Genomic DNA, 20,236 nt, shown 5'->3' on the forward strand with positions numbered 1-20,236 from the left:
ATCCATTTTATTTTTGTGTATGGTGTAAGAAAGTGGTCTGGTTTCATTCTCTTGCACGTAGCTGTCTAGTATTGCCAACACCATTTATAGAAGATTCTCTTTTCCCCATTGTATGTTCTTGCTTCCTTTGTCATAGATTGACCATGCAAGTGTGGGTTTATTTCCGGGCTCTCTGTTCTGTTCTACTGACCTCTGTGTCTATTTTTATGCCAGTACCATATTGTTTTGATTACTACAGCTTTGTTGTAGATCTTGTAATCTGGGATCGTGATACTTCTTTGTTCTTTCTCAAGATTGTTTTGGCTATACAGGGTCTTTTGTGGTTCCATACAAATTTTAGGAGTATCTGTTCTAGCTCTGTGAAAAATGTTGTTGTACATACCAATACTTTATCCTTGGTCTTGGTTTTTGTATCTTAGAGTTTCTTCTTTTCTACTGCATCAGAGTATTCCACTGTATGACTGAACTATAATTTATATAATTTTAAGCATGGACATTTAGATTATTCCCAGTCTTTTGATAGGTTAAAGTTGTAATAACTTTAAATATAGATCATTTCACACGTGTGAGTACATAGATTTCTCATAGGAATAGATTTCTAGAAATGGATTTCTTGGCAATATTTATTATTTTCATTTAAGTTTACTTCTGGGCCCTGCTTTGTCACTTTCCCTCATCTTTTCTTTACTATTAGCTGTCTTCATCAGGGTGAGATTATGTCTTTTGTAGTTTACTATTATTATTTTTTTAGTAGGAATATGGATTCTTTTTTTTTTTATTATGTTAGTCACCATACGTTACATCATTAGTTTTTGATTGTAGTTTACTATTATCTTTAATGGGATCTAGGGAGACACAGGAGATAAACGGCTGTGTTTGACTCTCCTGCTTAACCAGAAATTGCTAAGGCCCCTCTTCTGACAATGCTTAGAGAACTCTGGGTTAACATTTTATCTACAGAGGTGTAGCTTGAAAGGCAGCCTGGCTATATTGCTGTATTCAAGTTCTTTTTTTTGGTCTCTGGCTCACCTGGAAGTTGAAGGTGGTAAAACATAAGGCTTAGACTTGGGCTTTGGGGTAATTTTATGCTAAGCTTTGAATTTAAAACTGGTTTGCCAAAGTTCTAATAATTAGTTTTAAATTTTCCTTTGTTACCCCTTATAACTTCATCCTTCCCCAACATTTGAGTTCTCCTAGAACAGACTTGAGTCAAGAATTTGAGTGCAGGAACTGTATTTGGAAGATGATCTAAGGAACTAGCAACAGGGAAGGGAAGAAAGCGAGTAGGTGTGTGGTCAAGAATGTTACACCATAAGTAGACGGTACTTGTGATCCTGCTGAGGGCCTGCTGGTAAATACACAACACACGCACCTCAGAATTATCCCACCCAGAGGCCCTGGGAGCTCAAATATGCCAACTCCTATCCTTCTTGACCTAATGACCTAATGAGCTAGAACCTAAAATTCAACTGAGGTTTCTTGAAGGCGACAGGGTTAGCGGGGGAGTTTTCTAAACAGAGCAAAGTTGCAAGGGCCCAAGGCTGGGTAGTGGACATGTGTTGTGTCTGGTTAACTAGAATCAATTCTTTCTTCTGAGACACTGCAATTTCGAGGGGATAGCTGGCCCACGGTGTCATCTTAAGAGACTGTCAGCCAAGCCATCTTGCCCTCCCAAGGAGCAGCGACATAAGCCAGGCCACGCCAATCTCGCCATGTCAGGAAAGGGGAGAAAATCAGCACTAAGACAATGCCAATGAGCACCTGTTAGAGGGTCCCCCATGCTGGTTTCTGCTTCTTCAGGACCATTCTGTTCTTCCAGTGAATTCCGTTTTTGTTCACAGTAGACAGTTTCTATTTTTTAAAAAGAACTCTGAGGAAGGCAGGAAGAGACAGAACATGTCCCAGAACTTTTTAAGAATATTTTTGCCACATCTTAGTAACATTTACTTCTCATCACAGATCCTCTCACCATCCCCCCATACCCACTGTTTTTAAACTTGTCTGTGCTCGTTTATAGAAAAGCAATTAATTTAAGGTGATTTTAAAATCTGGCCACTTAATTTGTTTCTAGTCGCTCTTGGGACTTTCTTATGTAAATGAATTCTTTTTCCTTCCCATAATTAGCTTTCTTTGATTTGATTGCACCAGGCTGAGACCTCAAAAATAATTAGTAATAATTGTGGCCCATTCTTCTCTAGTTCGTGACTTTACAACTGTTTCTAAAGCTTCACCATTAATCATTCACCATGTTTGTTAGGCGTAGGAAGATAGCTTTTTATCAAGTCTTTTCCTGGCTTAGCTGTTAAATTTTTTTTTTTTTTAAAGATTTTATTTATTTGACAGAGAGACACAGTGAGAGAGGGAATACAAGCAGGGGGAGTGGGAGAGGGAGAAGCAGGCCTCCCGCGGAGCAGGGAGCCCGATGTGGGACTCGATCCCAGGACCCCGGGATCATGACCTGGGCCAAAGGCAGACGCTTAACGACTGAGCCACTCAGGCGCCCCAGCTGTTAAATTTTATTGATGCTATTTTATTAGGATTATGGGCTTTCTTGCCCTTCAATGTGAAGAATTTCAAGTGTGTACTAATACTGAAACAATCTCGCATCCCTGGGATAAACCCCAACGTGGTCATCATGTTTTCTCTTTCAGTATATAACTGGATTAGATTTACCATTTTATTTAGGATTTGTCCATTTGTATTACCAGGGCTCTCGTTTCCCCCTGCTCCAAACCCTTTTGTGGGCTATCCTGGCTACTTTAGTATGTAATACTGACCTTATAGAATATACTGACAAGTTCAGTCTAATCCAGGCTTCACACGTAACGTTTTTCCAGTTGATTCTTAACCTGTTGCCGTTATCCTTACAGAACCTCTCCCGAATTTTTTAAGTCAACTTCAAGTAAGTTATGCTAACTTGCCAGGTGTGATTGACCGCTGACCGTCTTTAAGGCATTTCATTGAGGTGTTCTGGCATTTGATACCTAATTAAAAATCAGACTCATCATCTTAAGTAAATTCTTCCAAATTCCCCATCATCTAGGGTCACAGTTCCCAGGTCCTGGAGGCTTAAAAATCACTCCCCAAAACCACGCCAAGGTCCTTAGGCAACTGATTTGCTTTCCATCAAGATTCTAGTTTTATCTAAATGGAAGCAAACAGCAGGTACTCTTACCTGCTTTCTTCCACTCAACATCATTTGAGATTTGTCCATGTTGTTTATGCCAACTGTTACTCTATTGCTGAGTGGTATTCCACCGTATGGATACACCACCATCTGTTCATCCTTTCATTTGCTGGTGGACATTTCGGCTACTACAGATAAAACTGAGAATGTGCCGACTAGTCTTCACGTGGACATATGCTTTCATTTCTGTTAGGTAAGCACCCCTGGGAGTGGAATGGCTGGATCCTAAGGAATGCAGGTTTAGCTTTTAAGAAATGGCCATTTCCACAGCATTTGTAGTACTGAACGTGGCCACGAGCAGTACGGAGAAGATGCCCTGGCTTCATGGCCTTACTATGTCGCCACAGTATGGTCATGTTTCCATTCTGCCAGCTGCATTCTGACAGCTGTTTCCCTAACGACCGAGGCTGCAGACATCTTGTCACGTGCTGGTCCGCTGTATACACCCTTTGGTCAAGTGTCCCAATCTTCCCCATTTTAGAAGCTAGGCTGTCTACTTACTGAGTTTAAGAGTTCTTTAGAGATACAAAGCTTTTGTTGGAGATTTTGCCAAATAGTTTCTGTCAGTCTACGGCTTATCTTTTCATTCTCTTCGTTCAAAGAGAAGTTTTTGATTTTTATGAAGTCCAATTTACTAGAGAATTTGTACTTTTTGTGTCCTTTTTGAGAAATCTTTGCCAAAACCAGTCACTATAATTTTTCCCTTTATTTTCTTCTAGATTAATAGTGATAGCTTTTACATTAAATTGTAAAGTCCTCACTTCCCTTTTCCCTTTGCTCCCCACCACCAAATCCTGGCAATCCATCTTTCGCATTTTCCAGAAATACTTTCTATTTGCCAGGTCACCCTCTTCTGCTTAGCTCTCATTCATTCTAATAGCCTCTTGGCTGACTGCCTTCTACCCTTAACCCGTAATATTCTTTAAATTATTTTTTACTGTAGTAAAAAACACTTAGCATAAAATGTATCGTCTTAATTGGATCTTAGGCTACTGTCCCATACCTAAAACAGAGAGCTGCACCAACACAGCAGCCTCATGCGCTACTTGAACATAAATCAAAGCTCAGTTCCTCATTCACATTAGCCACATTTCACGTGCTCAACAGCCTCGTGCGGCGAACTGGCCACCATGCTCGGTAGCAAAGGTATTTCCCACATCCCGAAGTTTTTTGGACAATGTTGCTGTACATTAATATCACTTCCATTTTCAAAGCATTCAGTTCAGGCTCTGAAGTAGAAGCTTTAACCATCAACACTGAGGTAGACTAACTCAATATGAGAGGTAAGAACATTCAAGTTCTGTAAGGATAAATACACCTTGCCTAAAGGAATCCTTTAAAGCTCGACAAGCTCTTTATTGCCCATCTATATAAAAAGTACTTGGTATGCTTCTCAAAGAACATATTCCATCCCAAAGCTATGTACTTTGTAAACAATTTCCTTTCTCCTGTTCTTCATTCGAAACAGTACATATGGGAAATCCCTAATTAATCCACCCTTCTTCATTCCTCAATATACATACTCTGTACTGTAACATATGTGAAATACGTGAACAGAAAATTTCACAACCCCTGGCTTTTTCCCTGCATCTAAGTGAATGTTTACCCCCCCACCCCCCCCAGGGAACAATCACCCACCATTTTAAGCTTCCAAGAAGAGTCAGATTGTACCAGCCAACTGGGCCTTTTCCTGGCTACTCAGATCCATGTGGGGAGCGTCCAATACTAGATTCTCACACTCCACCATCAGAAGTACTGAGTAAGAGTATATGGAAATCAACAGTCCCTACAATGAGCTTGAAGTACAACCAGACTTGGGAGTAAAAACCTCAACCATCTCAGTCTTAAGAGAGAGAAAAAATTCCTGGCTGGCTCGGTCAGTACAGCAAGCAACTCTTGATCTTGGGGTCGTGAGTTTGAGCCCCATGCTAGGTGTAGAGCTTACTTAAAAAAAAAAAAGGATAAATTCATTTTCTCCAAGATAGCAGAGCAACAGAAAGAAAACAACATAAAACCATAGAAACAGACACACTTTCTCTAGCCTGGTTATACTTCATTCTTCCCAGATACACACAATGCTCAACAAGAGACTGAAGTTTATTTATCATATACACAAGTCATGTTTGACCACTGAGAAAATGCTATTTACATAAAACATCACAGATTAAAAATACATAGTATTTGTATTTTAATGCAACGGGGGTCCCAGGATTCAAACAAGGAGGTCTGATTCCAACTCCGCAGTACAGTTGTTTGCTCTGCTACAAAGAGCTCTAGTGGAGGTAAACTCTGGCAGTAAGTTTCTCAAGTCAGACAAGCGTGACTTTCACACACATGGTTTTGCATCTCTCGAGGAAGACACAGCATCTTCAGCACACGTACCAACATCTGGGGCTTCCACGTCCGAGTCCTCACCGGTTTCCTCTTCCGAGTCACACTCCTGACTGTTTGGTGATTCAGAGTTACCCAGAGGTTCCTCATGCAGTCTCTTTTGAAAGAATAAACCAACAATTTACTATCAACACTGTCCAGGCCAAGTCCGTTAGCAGTGTGCTGGCATCACTGACCCTCAATGTTCTAAAGAGGTCCTTTTCGTAAAGGCTCTCAATTACATTCACGGACAGTCAGGTGTTTTATCGAGGTCTCCACCATGCTAGATCCCACTTCAGCGAAGTCACAGCGCCTAACGATTTGCTCATCTTTTTAAAGCACTGACGTGCCCCACAGTCCACTCGAGTCAGTGCTTCTCGAGCTACCTAGAGCGAAGGACCAGGTTTTCTGATTTCCAGTCTGCAGTGGACCGACACACTCAGGGCAGCTGGGAGAGCTATTCACTACTTCCAAGGGAAAACTTCGAACAGTAAGTCTGTCACGGCTTTAAAATGTAAGCAATTCAGTACAAGAAAAGCTAATATTTGAAAAACTTTCTTCCTATCAGTAATACGATTTTTCGAAAACGTGAGTAAGTTTAAGACCTACTTTTTTAGTCCAATACTGTAAGTGAAGTCGTCATGCTAATTCTTTGTTTTTCTTTAAAGATTTATTTATGAGAGAGAGGGAGAGAGGGAGGGAGGGAGGGAGCGCACAGGGGGAGGGCCAGAGGGAGAAGGAGAGAGAAACTCTAGCAGACTCCTTGCTGAGTTCGGAGCCTGATGCCGGGCTTGATCTCAAGACCCTGGTATCATGACCTGAGCTGAAACCAAGAGTCGGACACTTAACTGACTGAGCCAGCCAGGCGCCCGGCCCCCCACCCACCCAACCCCAGGCTAGTTCTTATAAACACATTAGCTTCTTCCAAATAAAACGTCAGATAAGACCACCAAACTTTAGTTTACCAGTTAACAGTTTTATAAATAACGGTAATGTCACACTGGCATTTGTTATATTAAAACCTGTCAAAAAACTTGTCAACTGTGAAAGAAAAATTTTCCATATGTAAGTAAATTCCTTTTTATATTTCTACAAGAAAATAGATGTTCTTTTGCTTCATGATAATAATACTATCTAACAGTCATCGGGGCTCTTATGGGCAGGGACTTCTCTCCACTTTCATCGTTATAACTCATTATTCTCATGACAAGCCTACAAAGTGCATATTTTACTCCCATCTTACAAATGAGGAAGATGAAGCCCTGACAACATACATAACCTGCTTGACTCAACAAACGTGATGGTGCTGGGCAGGGAGCGAAGACTCACACCCAGGAAATCTGATTCCAGAGCCCGCACACTTACTGATTACACTGCTACCTCAAATGATGAAAAAACAGAGGATTCTGAGTCAGGTGAGTGTTCAAATACCTACCTCTATCACCTCTGCCATATACTGCACATGCTCTGCTACCTCTGCCAGTTCTTTGTTTTCCTTCTTCAGGCGGGCAATTTCACTGTCCTTTTGTTCAATTTCTTTGTGAAGCTGTATGACATAAATAAAGTTCAGTATTCCACAGATCTGCCATGCTAGAAACCAAACTACCAGGCCTCCAAGTCCGTAACGGAGAATAACCGACAGACACATTTACACAAAGTTCCTAACAACAGTGCTACTCTGGCTCTCGATGAGCTCCTTTGGTGTAACAGTTCTGGTAACAGAGCTCCCTTTCTGATTAGACTTGTCTTAGACCAACATTAAAGCTAGTTTGTATCACTCCAACCAAGCAGAAGGAAAGTAATCCTGGAATGTTGAAGATTGCCACAGACTATAGTCAGTACGTACTTTCTCATTTTCCTTAAGTGCTTCATAGAGCGCCTTCCTCCGTTTTTCTGCCACTTCTTTCCAATATTGAGAGGATGGATTTTCTAAAATAAATTAACGTTTTCATGTAAACCTTGAAAATATTATTATACTATTATATGCTACTGTCAAAACCCAATGATTTTTCTACAAAAAAAATGTTCCCACAACGCTTTATAGAACATCACCAGCTTCCTCTGTTGACTTCCACCGCCATTCCAATTAGAACTAGGACGAACAACAGGCTCCTTCTAGCTCAGCCACGTTGCTGCTGGGTCCCTTCATTTTCTGCTATGTGCAAGTTCCTTTCTTCAAAATCATTCTCTAGATACTTTCTTTTGAAAAGACAATTTCCAAGTCTTGTAACACTTAAGAAAATCTAATGTCAGAGCTGTCATATTAATCACTAACCTTTTAATATTTCATCCATATTTGGATCTTACCAAACAGTAAAGCCTGTTCACAGTATATACCATAAGAAATTTTCAACTATCTAAACATTTGAATAAAATGTCTAATAGAGTCTCCAGATTAAGAGGCTGTGGGCAGGATTTGTAACAGTATCATAAGTGATTTGTTATTTTATTTAATATTTAAATAATTAAATATTAAATTAGTTATTAATATTAATAATTTAAATTTATCATTAACTAAAACATTTAAGAAAAGTTATACATTTTTTCATACCTGCAATCATAAGATCAAACGCTTCTTGAGTAACTTCACTAAAATTTTTATTTTCACTATGTTCTGGGACAAAAACAACTCCAGAGCTGGAAGCCTTAGATGTTAACTGGTCGTTCCAATGTTTCCTTTTGGACAAGGCTTTAACCAACTACAATGAAAATACATACATCAATCTCATTTATTTTGATTTAATGAACAAGAAAGTTGGGTGGTTTTATCATGTATGTATTAAAAACAGAGCACTCATATGTCTGAAATCTTTGGATCTTTTAAAAGAATCACAAATTTAAAACTCTACCAAAATGTAGTTATTTTTTAGGAATTTTATTTGCAGCAACTATCCTAGATTAGACTTAGGTCTAAGGCTTAGCTGAAATTATTTTTTTTGTTTAAATAACTGAGTACCACAGAAAGGCCGTATTTTCAGACCTGTAAAAGTCTAGACACCCTCATCTGTGATCTTATCCTTTACAGACAGGGGTAAATGAATGACTGTAACATTTTATTCCCAAAACATCAAACATTATTCCTGTTGGCTAACTCATAACTTCTTACATCATCCCAGTGCTACTGTAGGTCTTCATACCAATTTTGAACTTCCTAAATTGAACCATCAATACAAAAACCATTTCTGAGAGAAACACACAATCGTTATTCTTGAATTATTTCCAAGTTTCAATGACCTAGGCATCTCCGGATCAAGGACATCTTGGAAAGGTCTTTAATGTAAAGTTAGTATCATTTGTACCATTCTAGCCCGATAACACATACCTCATTCTCTCTTCCAACAAGTGATCCAGCTGCTGAAGGCTGAATCATCTTCAGAGTTCTTCTTGGCACAGGACTATTCTAAAAGTCAACGAAATTTATTATCTGGTTACTCAGTTGTTATACGGGTTATTACTCTCATACTCCTATAATTTAGGAAAAAGGAAACACTAAGAATACTAGTATTTGGTCTGCTATATAATTAAATAGGAGCAATATATTGGTTTTTTCAACTAGCAAACTTGTTATTTCCCTAAATTATAATAAAGTTTAAAGAAAGCCTAATGGATCACATTACCCAAACTTGACACAAGTAGCTTTTCTCCTTCCATTTCAATACATGCTGTATTATAGTCATCTTGTTAACTAATCACATCCAGTTAAAAAATATAACAAAATTTCTAAGCTCTAATACTTCAGACCATATTGATGAAACTGCAGTACAACAGGAATATTTGTATTCCCTCTTAAAAAGATCTGCCACACAGAAACTAGAAACCTACCAGACATCATAACATTTACAGTAGAAACCCACAAAAGGGATAAACGGGGGGAAAAAGGTTATTTACACTGCAAAATATTTCTTCCCCTACTCAAAAAGATTCATCTCAGACTTCCTTTAAATAGGAACTATCCCCTGACACATGTATATGTATTCACCAAAGGAATACAATTTTCAAGAACACAACCTTTATACAGAACCAAAAACACATCGAAGAGGACAACCCCCCCCCGCCCCCCGCAATCTTCACCTGACTGCAGAAGCAGTTTTGCTTCAAGCCCATTCATTAGGAGACGGCCACAAAGTCCATGCCAGAGGCACACGAGAATACTGTGAATTTGCCCACACTACTGTTTTGGAAAAAACTTAGCCTTCCTTATAACATGTAAATAGCTTCCCATATATTTCCTGATCTGAAAGCGCTCTCTCTTTTTGCAAAAAATCATTAGTTATCCTGCTGCCATGGGATAGCAAACAATGGTGAACACTCAAACAAGGGCAGCAAGAACATGACACCGAAGCAGCGTGGGAAAGTTTCTGCTTCCATGCAGTACTTCACAGGACGAGAGCTCACCTTTCCCACGGTACAGTTTCTACTGCCGATTATTATCTCACCATTGAACTGAAGAACAAATGCCAGCTACTCTGAGAACAAATATTACAACAACATTTCAGATGTAATTTAGATTATAGATTAGTCCACAGACAAACAGAAGAAAACCTAACTCTGGACCCTGAAGAATAGGAGGTGTTAATTTATTTAAATGCTTGCTACTAATAATGGCCAAAGAAGCCAGATAAATCAATGCCACACACAAAAAAATGGCCATTTTTAGGATTAACTTTTGTACATGTAAGCCTGAAGCACCCAGCCCCCAAGATGGAATATGGCTATTATCATTCTCTTCATACAGATCATGCATTGGAATACCAGACTCTTTAGAGCCAAGAGGTTCAGGTTCTTAGATATTAATAGGTCTTAATCTTTTTAGAAAACCATTTGGGATTCTGGGAACCCTTCTCTCAAAAAAAAAAAAAAATGCACACAAGAGCACTACTCACATGGAGTTTTGCCTAATTGGTAGGAAATCCATGAACTCCTATAATTCACTCTTATAGATCTAGTTTTAGTCCAATCTCTTTCTTTTACAGAGATGTAAACTGAGGCTGGGATGCTAAATAATTCACCCAACGTCAGAGCTGTGGAGGCTAAATCAAGAATCAAACAGAACCCAGTCCTTTTAAAGTTGTACTCTAGCTAGCACACATTACATTTTTCTTTAAAGATCTGCTGAAATGATATAAACTGTCTGGGATCTGCCTCAAAATAATTATGTGGCTCAAGGAGGAGTGAATGAAAATGTAGATGAAACAAGATTAGTCATATATTGATAACTGTTGAAAATTGTAAAGTTGAGATTATTATATTATTGACTATTTTTGAATATTTGAAAATTTTCATAAGAAAAAGTTTAAGCACACACACAAAGCTCAGTGGGAAAATGTCATCATCCTAAATGGAAAGAGATGGACTTAAATTATCAATGCACAGTTATTATTTAAGAAAAATAATGTAAGGACACTAAGGCAAGGTAAGCCATCTATCAGAAAGCATCTGCTATCACTTATGAAAGGCTTTTATTTATTCTATTTAATTTAAATCTTAAATTAGAAATGGTAGTTTTCCTGAAGATGTGGTCTCATTACCGGGAACCCTCACCCTCTAAGTTGTGTGGCAGAAGCTTGTTAAGTTGTAAATTCATTTAGAACCTTAAGAGCAAAATCAGTCAAAGTTACAAATTCAAAATTAAATTCTGTTCTTATTGTTATACGAATAAATATTTGGGATAAGATTTCCAGTGATGGCATCATACTGGGATTCAAAAAGCGTAGCAAAACAAGCAGGTTCGATGGTAATAAGTATGATCTTCTCTGGACACACATGCACTGTAACGCAAAATGTGTCTCTAGTCAAAGACACCAATTCTCAAGATACAAAGGATTTTAGTAAAGTCATTTTATAAAATGGAGGAGTGGAAAGAAAGCAACCACAATCTTATTTACAGAGAATCCTAAGGAATCTACTAAAAAACTACTAGATCTAATAAGTTCAGCAAGGTTGCAGGATTTAAGATCAAATTCAAAAAGCAAAAATCAACTGTTTTCCATATAGTAGCAATGAACACACAGAAAATTTAATTTAAGAAACAATTCTATCTACAGTAGCATTAAAAATACTTAAGAAAAAATTAAGCAAAAGGAGTATAAAACTCAATACTCTGAAAACTACCAAAACATTGTTGAAAGAAATTAAGACCTAAACAAACGGAAAGAGATTCCATGTAATGGGATCATAAAACTTACCTGTTCAACCTTAATTAATTTTTTTAAAGTTCTCTAGTGTTACTTGTCCTCTAGCTAAAAGCTCGGCACTTCAAAGTTTATAGAAACAATAGCCAGATTAAATTTAGTTAAATTATATCAAAATGCTTCTAACCACATGCTTTCTTCAACAAATGAAAGTGATTCTATCACATACCTTTACATTCTCTTTGATTTCTTCTTGTTTCTGCTTCATACTTGGATTCATTATACACCTGGTGAAGTACAAAAAACTAGTAATTTATACCATAAACAGAAAGTGGTTTGCACCCGAAGGTGGAGTTTAGATTTTTTTGTTGTTTCAAGTATTTACAAGTATTTACAATCATAGAACTCATTACTACTATACAGTAAAACTACGATCTTTTCTCACTGTACCCAAACTCAGCCCCATCAATGACTACAGGGACTAAAGTTCGTGACTCTTACTATCTATATTACATACACACACACAATAATTCTGGTTAGAAACATCTTGTTACAACAGGAAAATTAGGTATTCTAAACAAATTTACAAAACACTGTGGTGTCCTGGATTAAACAGAGGACTCAAAAAAACCTGAGAAATGGTCACCAAGAAAAGCAAAACAATAAATGGTCACCAGGTACGTGGGTATGCTCAAGTCTGTCCTAAAGAATAGCATTCTAGGGGCGCCTGGGTGGCTCAATCAGGTCGGCTTGGGTCATGATCTCAGGGTCCTGGGACCCGAGCCCTATGTTGGGCTCCCTGCTCAGCGGGGAGTCTCCTTCCTCTGCTTCTGTCTGCTGCTCCCCGTTTGTTCTCTCTCTCAAACGAATAAATAAAATCTTAAAAAATAAATAGCATTCTAACTTTGCTGTTTCAAAGGCAGTTTTAAGCTATAATAAAATTGGCTCTGGTAGCCAGCAATAGGTCTGCAGTGATTTAATATCCGATCTGAGATTATGTATTCACATTGGTAGGGAATGTTTAACCATCACCATGAACTGAGACACTGCGGGAAGCAAGGAAGAGGGAGCAGAAGATAAAGGGATTACGCAACGTGCTTAACCAGCCCACTGGGCCAGACTCGCTCCAAACCCAACCTCCGAACCGCCTGGGCAGGTCTGCGCCTGCCAAACATCTTGATTGCTGCAGATTATGCCTTTACTCGGTGCAGCGGCTTTCAGACTTCGACTGTGACTCACCTCCTGCTCAGACATTTACACCGTGCCCTAGCACAAGCACAGACGAGTGTTTAAACCAAAAAGCCCCTAATGGTGTATGCACCTTATTTTCACTTCTATCTCATGTTAGGCAAATGCTGACGGGGACCCACTAAACTGAGCAATGTTTTCTCAAACTGCACGTCGCAGCCCGGGATCCCCAAATCGTTTACTTGGGTCTCGAACACTGTTTAGAAAAATGTAACTGAAGAGACGAGAGAACACCGAGCGCACAGCATGCGAGGCGCAAGTACGGCTTCGTGAAACTTCCCGTTCCCTCGTCTGGCTGCATCCCGAACTGCGATGTGCAGTGAGCTTCCGTCAGGGCCACGGTTCAAACAGGTGGCAGCCCCTGGCCCAGCGCAGTCTCTCCTAGGCCTGTCACACTCCGGTCGGCAGCCCTGACGGGGCTGGGGCCCCAGGAGACGCAGATGCACGGGAGACACCATCGGCGACCATCGGTCGTTTCAGCGGGCGACGCAGGACTCCGCAGGCTCCGAGCACAGCGAGCGCCACGACGCGGCGTGCCGGAGCTCCCCGCGCAGGCCGGGGGTCGGCGGGACTCGGGGCTCCCGCCGCGGCTCCCACCGGGGCTCCCCGCGCAGGCCGGGGGTCGGCGGGACTCGGGGCGGCGCGCCGGGGCTCCCGCCGCGGCTCCCACCGGGGCTCCCACCGCAGGCCGGGGGTCGGCGGGACTCGGGGCGGCGCGCCAGGGCTCCCGCCGGGGCTCCCACCGCGGGCACGCGTCCGGGACGCGCCCGCCAACCAATCGGGAGCGCGGACAGGAGAGCGCGCCAAAACCGACCCAGCCAATGGGGCAGCCCCCTCGTCCGCGGGGCCCTGCCTCCCCCGCGCTCCCCGCAACGTCCACTCCGGCCGCGGCCCGGCAGCCGTCAAAGGAGCGGCCCCCGCGTTCCCACCTCTCTCACGCTTATCGGACGGGCGCGCTCGGTCTTCGTAGCGGACGCAGGGAGCTGCGGCCGGAGCACCTCGCACACGGTCCACCACCGCTGGGAAAGCTGGCGAACTCCGCTCGTCTGCGCGACGGCCACGTGACCAGCTGACGCCAGACGGATCCTGCGAATCGCCTCCCGCCTCCGCCCCTCGGCCCCGCCCCTCGGCCCCGCCCCTTCCTGCGCCTGCGCGGTGGGAGTTGCGCGGATTGGGGCGGGGCCGTCCGGGGGTTTCTGCCGGCGGGGCGGTCGCTGCCCTCTGACCTTGCCTCGGAATTCTCCCCTCGGTGCAATGCTCTCTTCTCTTTGCCCTTTTCAAGGGCAGGGGGCGGGGCAAGCTCTCCCACTAGACACGCAGTCCGGGAGAACAAACTGTCGTATCGGAAGCGCCCGGCGTACCTGTCGGCGAAGCCGTGGCTGCGCGGACTCCCGATTGTGTTCCGGGCGCTTGTATTTCGGCTGCGTGCATCCTGACTGTGCTGCGCTTCGGTGGGGGCTCCGCAGGCTGGACTCGGCCGTCGGTTGCTCCTGCCGCCGCTCACCGAGCGCCCGGCACGCGCCCAGGACTGATCTGGCGCGGGAATGCAAGGAGCGGGGTCCCCTTCGCGACACCTGTAGCTTTGCTTTATCATTCGTCTGCAAAATCCTCAGCTCCTCTATGACATAGCACGTTTGGGGTCACCGGAGTCTGGCCTTTTGTGTACATCTACCGTAACGCGAGTCTGTTTTCCCATTCCTTGACTTTTCCTGGGATTGTCATTCTCAGAGGGAGGACTGCCCCGCACCGCGCACAGCGCCGCTCTCGGGCAGAGCTGTCTCACCTGTGCGCCCACCTGCCCACCTGCCCACCTCCTGCCTCTCACCAGTTTCTCTTCCACCGACCTCACAATGTACAGAGCACAGTGCTGTGGTCCTGGCTTTGTTTGGGAGACATACATAAAATCTAAATTCGTAAAGGAAACAGTCCATTGATTGGAAAACTATCCGTAGACCGGATTTCCAAAGTGAGAATCCTGACGACCAGTGCCAGGTACAAGCACAGCGTCTTTTGACTGTGAAACGCCAGCCAGTCAAAATAGTAACTCTGACTTCCAGTTTCTTCATTCAGCCGCATGATAAAAAGGCATCGCTGGAAAGACCCAAAATGGTAAGTATATACAACGTTCTATTCAGGTAGCCTGTACTGGGTAGAGTATAAAGCAAAGTTCATAATGTTTCTTAACAGAACTAAAAAAACTGGGAAAGACAAATCTCTTCCATAAGAAAATGGTAAGCAAACCAAGGAGGTAGAATCATGAGGTCACCAGGTTAAAAACCTGAGGAGCAATAGGAGAATTGGTGATTTTCCAGAAGTATCACAAAACCCACTTACCTAAATGTTATCTGTAGTTGCTAATAGTATTTCTTAGTTTGGGAATGGTGTGGGGAGACTTTTACATTATACATTTCAGTATTGCTTGACTTTTTTTTTTTTAATTCAACATACCGAAGGAGATGATTCCTGCTTTAGGAAAAATCGTGAGGCTCCCAGAGTCTGAAACAACCATTTTACCAGCTTAGGTTAGATCCTTTTTGCTTTGCCTGCTAAATGATCAACTAGTTAATGTGACTAATTCAGGTCTGTACCTGCACTATCCAGTTGGGTGGCCACTAGTCACACAGTGACTATTGAGCACTTGAGATGTGGCTAGTGTTCATCGAAATATGCTATCATGTAACATACATACTGAATTTCAAAGATTTAGTGTGAAAAGAAGAATGTAAAACATTTCCATAATTTTTTGTACTGATCACATGTGGAAATGATACTTTGGATATACTGGGTTAAATGCAAGTGTTGTTAAAATTCATTTCATTGGTTTCTTTTTACTTTTTAAAATATGGCTACCTGAAAAAAAAATTAATGATCGATGTAGCTCACGTTTGTGTCTCACACTGTATTTCGGTGAGACATGACTGTGCTAAAATAACACAACATGCGTCATCCCAGTGAATCTTCTTAGTAGCCCTGTCAGGTAGATGTTTTCTACTCCCTACTTCACAAGACTGAGAGGCTAAATTACAGGCCCAAGATCTCAGACCACTAGCCGGTGACAGACAGACTTCGGATCTCCTGACTCGAAGTCCACATATGGAAAGAGAGAGGTTCTGAAAATACTCCTCTCTCCAGAGGCAGAAGATCCTCAAGCCCCCACACTACTGGGAATGTCTCTACAGTGTATGCTTTCATACTGTTTTTGAAGAACAAATTTATAGGGAAAACAATTTTGTAGGGATCTGGAAAAAAGTGGCAAGTGGTTGTCATTTAATCAGAATTTGGCCCTAGACATCCAAATATCCTGTAGTCTTATCTGCACTAAGGAAACTACGGGTATTGATCGGATGAGATTGTGCAGTAACATTGGCTCGTGTATAATCCTTCAGTTGACTGCAATGTTACATGCACAAGTTTAAAAAAAATTCACGGATGTTTCTCTGTAATCTTTCTATTAGCCACTTCCACATTGCTGTGCAGTAGAGAGCTGTTTGTTCGTGTCTTGCCCAAGAACATTTATAATCAGTTTACCGAAAGAGAAGGAAAGAAAAAGAAGCACAATAATGAACTGTAATAGAAAAACAAAACCAGTCATTTAACATGATATAAAGAATAATGATAAATTAAAATGTTAATGAAAGGCAGTAGGACCAACTGAGAGGACATGTACCTTTTTAAAATTTATCATTTATTAAGGCTAAACTAAATTCCCAAGGTTTTCAGCCAGAGTTCAGAAATTGCCTATTACATGATAATCCCTATTTTTCTGAAAGCTTCCCTGGGGGAACACATAACAATTTATTACAGTCTTTTCAAAAAGCTCATATAGGATCATTTGTAGTGATCCAGTTCCTCTACTGTGAATTATATTAAAATAGTTGAATTTACGTTTTAGGTTACCTGAAATGTGCACAAAGTTGAAAAAAAATGAGAGCAGAAAAGAAATTCAGATGCAAACAATTTATCAGATTTAGGGTTTTTATTTTTTAATTTTTTTATTTTTCTAAATAGGCTGTATGCCCAGTGTGGGGCTTGATTGAACTCACAACCTGGAGATCAAGAGTCATGCTCTCCCAGCTGAGCCAACCAGGCACCCTAGTGTTTTTATTTTTAAGGTAACATTTTAATAATTAATAACATGAGATACATACTAATTTTAATGATGATAAATCAGCTTTAAGATAAAAGGCAGTAAATAGGTGATTATAAAGTACCAAGGAAATGAAAAAACACATAGTGAATGTAGTCCATGATGAACATACACCATTATATGTAATAAGCCATTATATGTAATTTTTCTTTTCATTGTATTTGTATTTTATTTTTTTAATTTTTTTTTAAAGCTTAACTTCTTTCTTTCTCACTTTCTTTCTTTCATTTTATTTAAGTAATCTCTACACCCAACATGAGGCTCAAACTCATGACCCTGAGATCAAGAGCTGTATGCTCCTCCAACCGAGCCAGCCAGGCGCCCCATAAAATTTATTATTATTATTTTTTTTGGTAATCTCTACACCCAGTGTGGGGCTCAAGCTCAGGACCCTGAGATCAAGAGTTGCATGCTTTTCTTATTGAACCAGCCAGGCGCCCCAGTGTAATTTTAAAAGGGTGTTTTTGTTTTGTTTTGTTTTTTTAAAAAAGGGTGTTTTAACTTTCACTTTTCAGAACAATGAGTATTGATCCTGAGAAGTTCATTATTTACAAAAGACATATCTAGATCTGCTAGTTGTCATTTGTATAAAGAAGCTGCCAAAATTTCACAATGGGCTGTCTGTGTTCCTTTTTCAAAACAAGTGCATTCCAAGCAGAAATTGTTTTCTTAATCTCTCTTTTCCTTTGATATTTATTTATATTTTATTTCTTAAACCCAGACCATTTCTCTAAGGATTTGGGCATGGAGAAAATTGTCACAAAATTCACAGAGTTAATTTTATAAAAGTGAACTTGTTGAGTCAGCTTATGTGGTGAGAATGAATTGCTGGCTACATAAGGGAGGACAGGTGTATTAGGTATTTGTTCAAGAGAAACAAAACCAGTAGGATGGATATAGATATAAAGAATTTGCCCACATGATTACGCCAGCTGGCAAGTCCACAATCTGCAAAGCCAATGTCCCCGTTTGAATATGAAGGCCTGAAGCTTCTATAGAGCCTATGTCCCGGTTCAAGGGTCATCAGGCAGGAGGATTCTCTCCTATGGGAGGGAATTGAGGAGATGGGGCTGGGGGAGGGTCAGGCTTTCATTACAAAAGACTATTTGCTTTGCTCAGTTTACTTATTTAAACGTGAATCTCATCTAAAAACACCCTCACAGAAACACCCAGGTAATGTTTGACCAAATATCTGGGCACCCGATGGCTCAGTCAGGTTTACCTAAAATGAGGCACCACAATGGGAAAGAAAGCCTTCCCTGGACCTTGACTGAGGATGTACTTGGATTCCCTTCAAATGGGAAGGCCTAGAAGTACACTACACCCCATGCTCAGCTGATGGGTTAGTAGGAACATCTTCTATGAAGGAGAGAGCAAATTGTGCCTTATGTCTTGTTAGTTTCAAAGGAACCAAAAACTGTGAAGCGTTATGTTCAGATGAAGGACTGCAGCTCTGTTTCCTAGTGGCAGACGTTGGCTCCTTGTGAGATCTGTAAAGGGAGGATCTGACCCTTGGACATAGCCACTTTCTCCCTACTCTTCCTCCCATCCTGCTCCTCCTGCATCAGTCTCTGTGTCCAAATTTCCCCATTTTGTAAGGACATAAGTTATATTGGACTAGGATCTGCTATAGACTGAATGTTGGTGTCCCTCCAAAATTTTGAAACCTAATCCCCGATATGATACTATTTGGAGGTGGGGACCTTTGGGCAGTAATTATAAATGGAATCAGTGCCCTTATGAAAGAGATCCCAAGGAGCTCCCTCACTCCTTCCATCATGTAAGGACATAGTGAAAAGGTGGCCAAGAAGCACCAGGAAGCAGGCCCTCACCAGACAGAATCTGCAGGCCCCTTGATCTTGGACTTCCCAGCCTCCAGAACTGTGAGAAATAAATGTTTATTGTTTAAGTCACCCAGTCTCTGGTATTTTTGCCATAATAGCCCAAACAGAGTAAGGCAGGCTCTACCCTATCGTGTTCACTTGATTGCCTCTATAAAGACCCTGTCTTCAAATAAGGTCACATTGTGAGGTACTGTGGGTTAGGACTTCAGCCTATGATTTGGTGGGGTGGGTTCAACCCATAACAGAAAGCTTTCAGCTTTCCTAGTCTACTCTACTCAACTGCTTGCTCCTCACTTCAGAGCGGGAGTAGCCAGCATGCACTCCAGGACTGATCAGGGCAAGTACCTGAGTAGTCCTGCCATGTGTGTTGTCTTTTCCTTTTTGTGGTCATTTGAACTTTATTGTATTAGAAGAAGAGCCAAGCAGTTCCTACATTTTAAAATGGTTCTCATGTGACCTTTGATATTAGGGTCCTAAGTTCTAGCCCCATCATGGGCACAGAGCTTACTTTTAAAAAGCTTAAAAAGCCTCTCAAGAGGAGAAAAAACCCTTTTTTTTGGAAAATCTGTTCATCTTGTTCTTAATGAAAAGAATACATTTTTTAAGTTTTTTTTCCCTGTAATATTTATTTTTTGTTATGATTATTTCTTTTTTAAAATTAACCTATAATGTATTATTGGCTTCAGAGGTAGAGGTCAGTGATTCATCAGTCTTATATAACACCCAGTGCTCATTATGTCACGTGCCCTCCTTAATGCCCATCACCCAGTTACCCCATTCCCTCTCCCTCCCTCCCCTCCAGCAACCTTCAGTTTGTTTCCTAGAGTTCTGTGTGTCCTATGGTTTGTCTCCCTCTCTGGTTTCATCTTGTTTTATTTTTTCCTCTCTTCCCCTATGATCCTCTGTTTTGTTTCTTAAATTCCATGTATCGGTGAGATCATATGATAATTGTCCTTCTCTGATTGTCTCATTTTGCTTAGGCTAATACCCTCTAGTTCCATCCACGTCGTTGCAAATGGCAAGATTTCATTTTTTTTTTTTGATGGCTGAGCAATATTCCATTGTATATATATATACCACATCTTTATCCATTCATCTGTTGATGGACATCTAGGATCTTTCCATAGTTTTGCTATTGTGGACATTGCTGCTATAAACACTGGGGTGCAGGTGCCCCTTCAGATCACTATATTTGGGGTAAATACCCAGGAGTGCAATTGCTGGGTCATAAGGTAGCTCTATTTTCAACCTTCTGAGGAGCCTCCATACTGTTCTCCAGAGTGGCTGTACCAGCTTGTGTTCCCACCAA

The 20,236-nt window shown here is 41.2% G+C and overlaps 1 protein-coding gene and 1 long non-coding RNA gene across 5 annotated transcripts in view; one reads left to right on the forward strand and one right to left on the reverse strand.

Moving 5' to 3' along the window:
- Nucleotides 1-5,266: 5,266 nt before the first annotated feature.
- GMNN (geminin DNA replication inhibitor) lies at nucleotides 5,267-14,016 on the reverse strand. 3 transcript variants are annotated; one of them, XM_006739304.3, is made up of 7 exons: nucleotides 13,866-14,016; nucleotides 11,918-11,975; nucleotides 8,880-8,957; nucleotides 8,109-8,256; nucleotides 7,404-7,486; nucleotides 6,993-7,103; nucleotides 5,267-5,675 (listed from the first exon to the last, which is right to left on the reverse strand). In XM_006739304.3, exons 2-7 carry the CDS (start codon nucleotides 11,966-11,968, stop codon nucleotides 5,514-5,516), a joined length of 633 nt encoding a protein of 210 aa, XP_006739367.1. In that variant the 5' UTR covers nucleotides 11,969-11,975; nucleotides 13,866-14,016; the 3' UTR covers nucleotides 5,267-5,513. The 3 variants fall into 3 exon arrangements, with proteins under 3 accessions (XP_006739367.1, XP_030890367.1, XP_030890368.1); XM_031034507.2 differs by having other exon boundaries at nucleotides 13,875-14,001; XM_031034508.2 differs by lacking the exon at nucleotides 13,866-14,016 and adding an exon at nucleotides 13,010-13,365.
- A 60-nt stretch (nucleotides 14,017-14,076) lies between these two features.
- Nucleotides 14,077-20,236, forward strand: part of LOC145722916 (uncharacterized) — a 37,021-nt gene continuing 30,861 nt past the window's right edge. The window contains exons 1-3 of one of the 2 annotated variants that reach the window (XR_014147471.1): nucleotides 14,077-15,049; nucleotides 15,390-15,458; nucleotides 16,945-17,048. This is a non-coding gene — a long non-coding RNA (uncharacterized LOC145722916). The remainder of the gene's footprint in view (nucleotides 15,050-15,389; nucleotides 15,459-16,944; nucleotides 17,049-20,236) is intronic. The other variant, XR_014147470.1, reaches the window with a different exon arrangement.

This window comes from Leptonychotes weddellii, chromosome 8 (assembly GCF_054177405.1).
Source record: "Leptonychotes weddellii isolate Sample4059 chromosome 8, ASM5417740v2, whole genome shotgun sequence".
Taxonomy (NCBI): domain Eukaryota; kingdom Metazoa; phylum Chordata; class Mammalia; order Carnivora; family Phocidae; genus Leptonychotes; species Leptonychotes weddellii.

Bases quoted from the DNA above. Each gene is read 5' to 3' on its own strand.
- GMNN (XM_006739304.3), bottom strand. From the start codon at position 11,968: ATGAATCCAAGTATGAAGCAGAAACAAGAAGAAATCAAAGAGAATGTA. The intron at 8,257-8,879 runs GTATGTGTTATC...TTTTCATTGTAG, and splicing joins TTGTTGGAAGAGAGAATGAG to TTGGTTAAAGCCTTGTCCAA. The intron at 7,487-8,108 runs GTATGAAAAAAT...AATTTATTTTAG, and splicing joins GTTTGATCTTATGATTGCAG to AAAATCCATCCTCTCAATAT.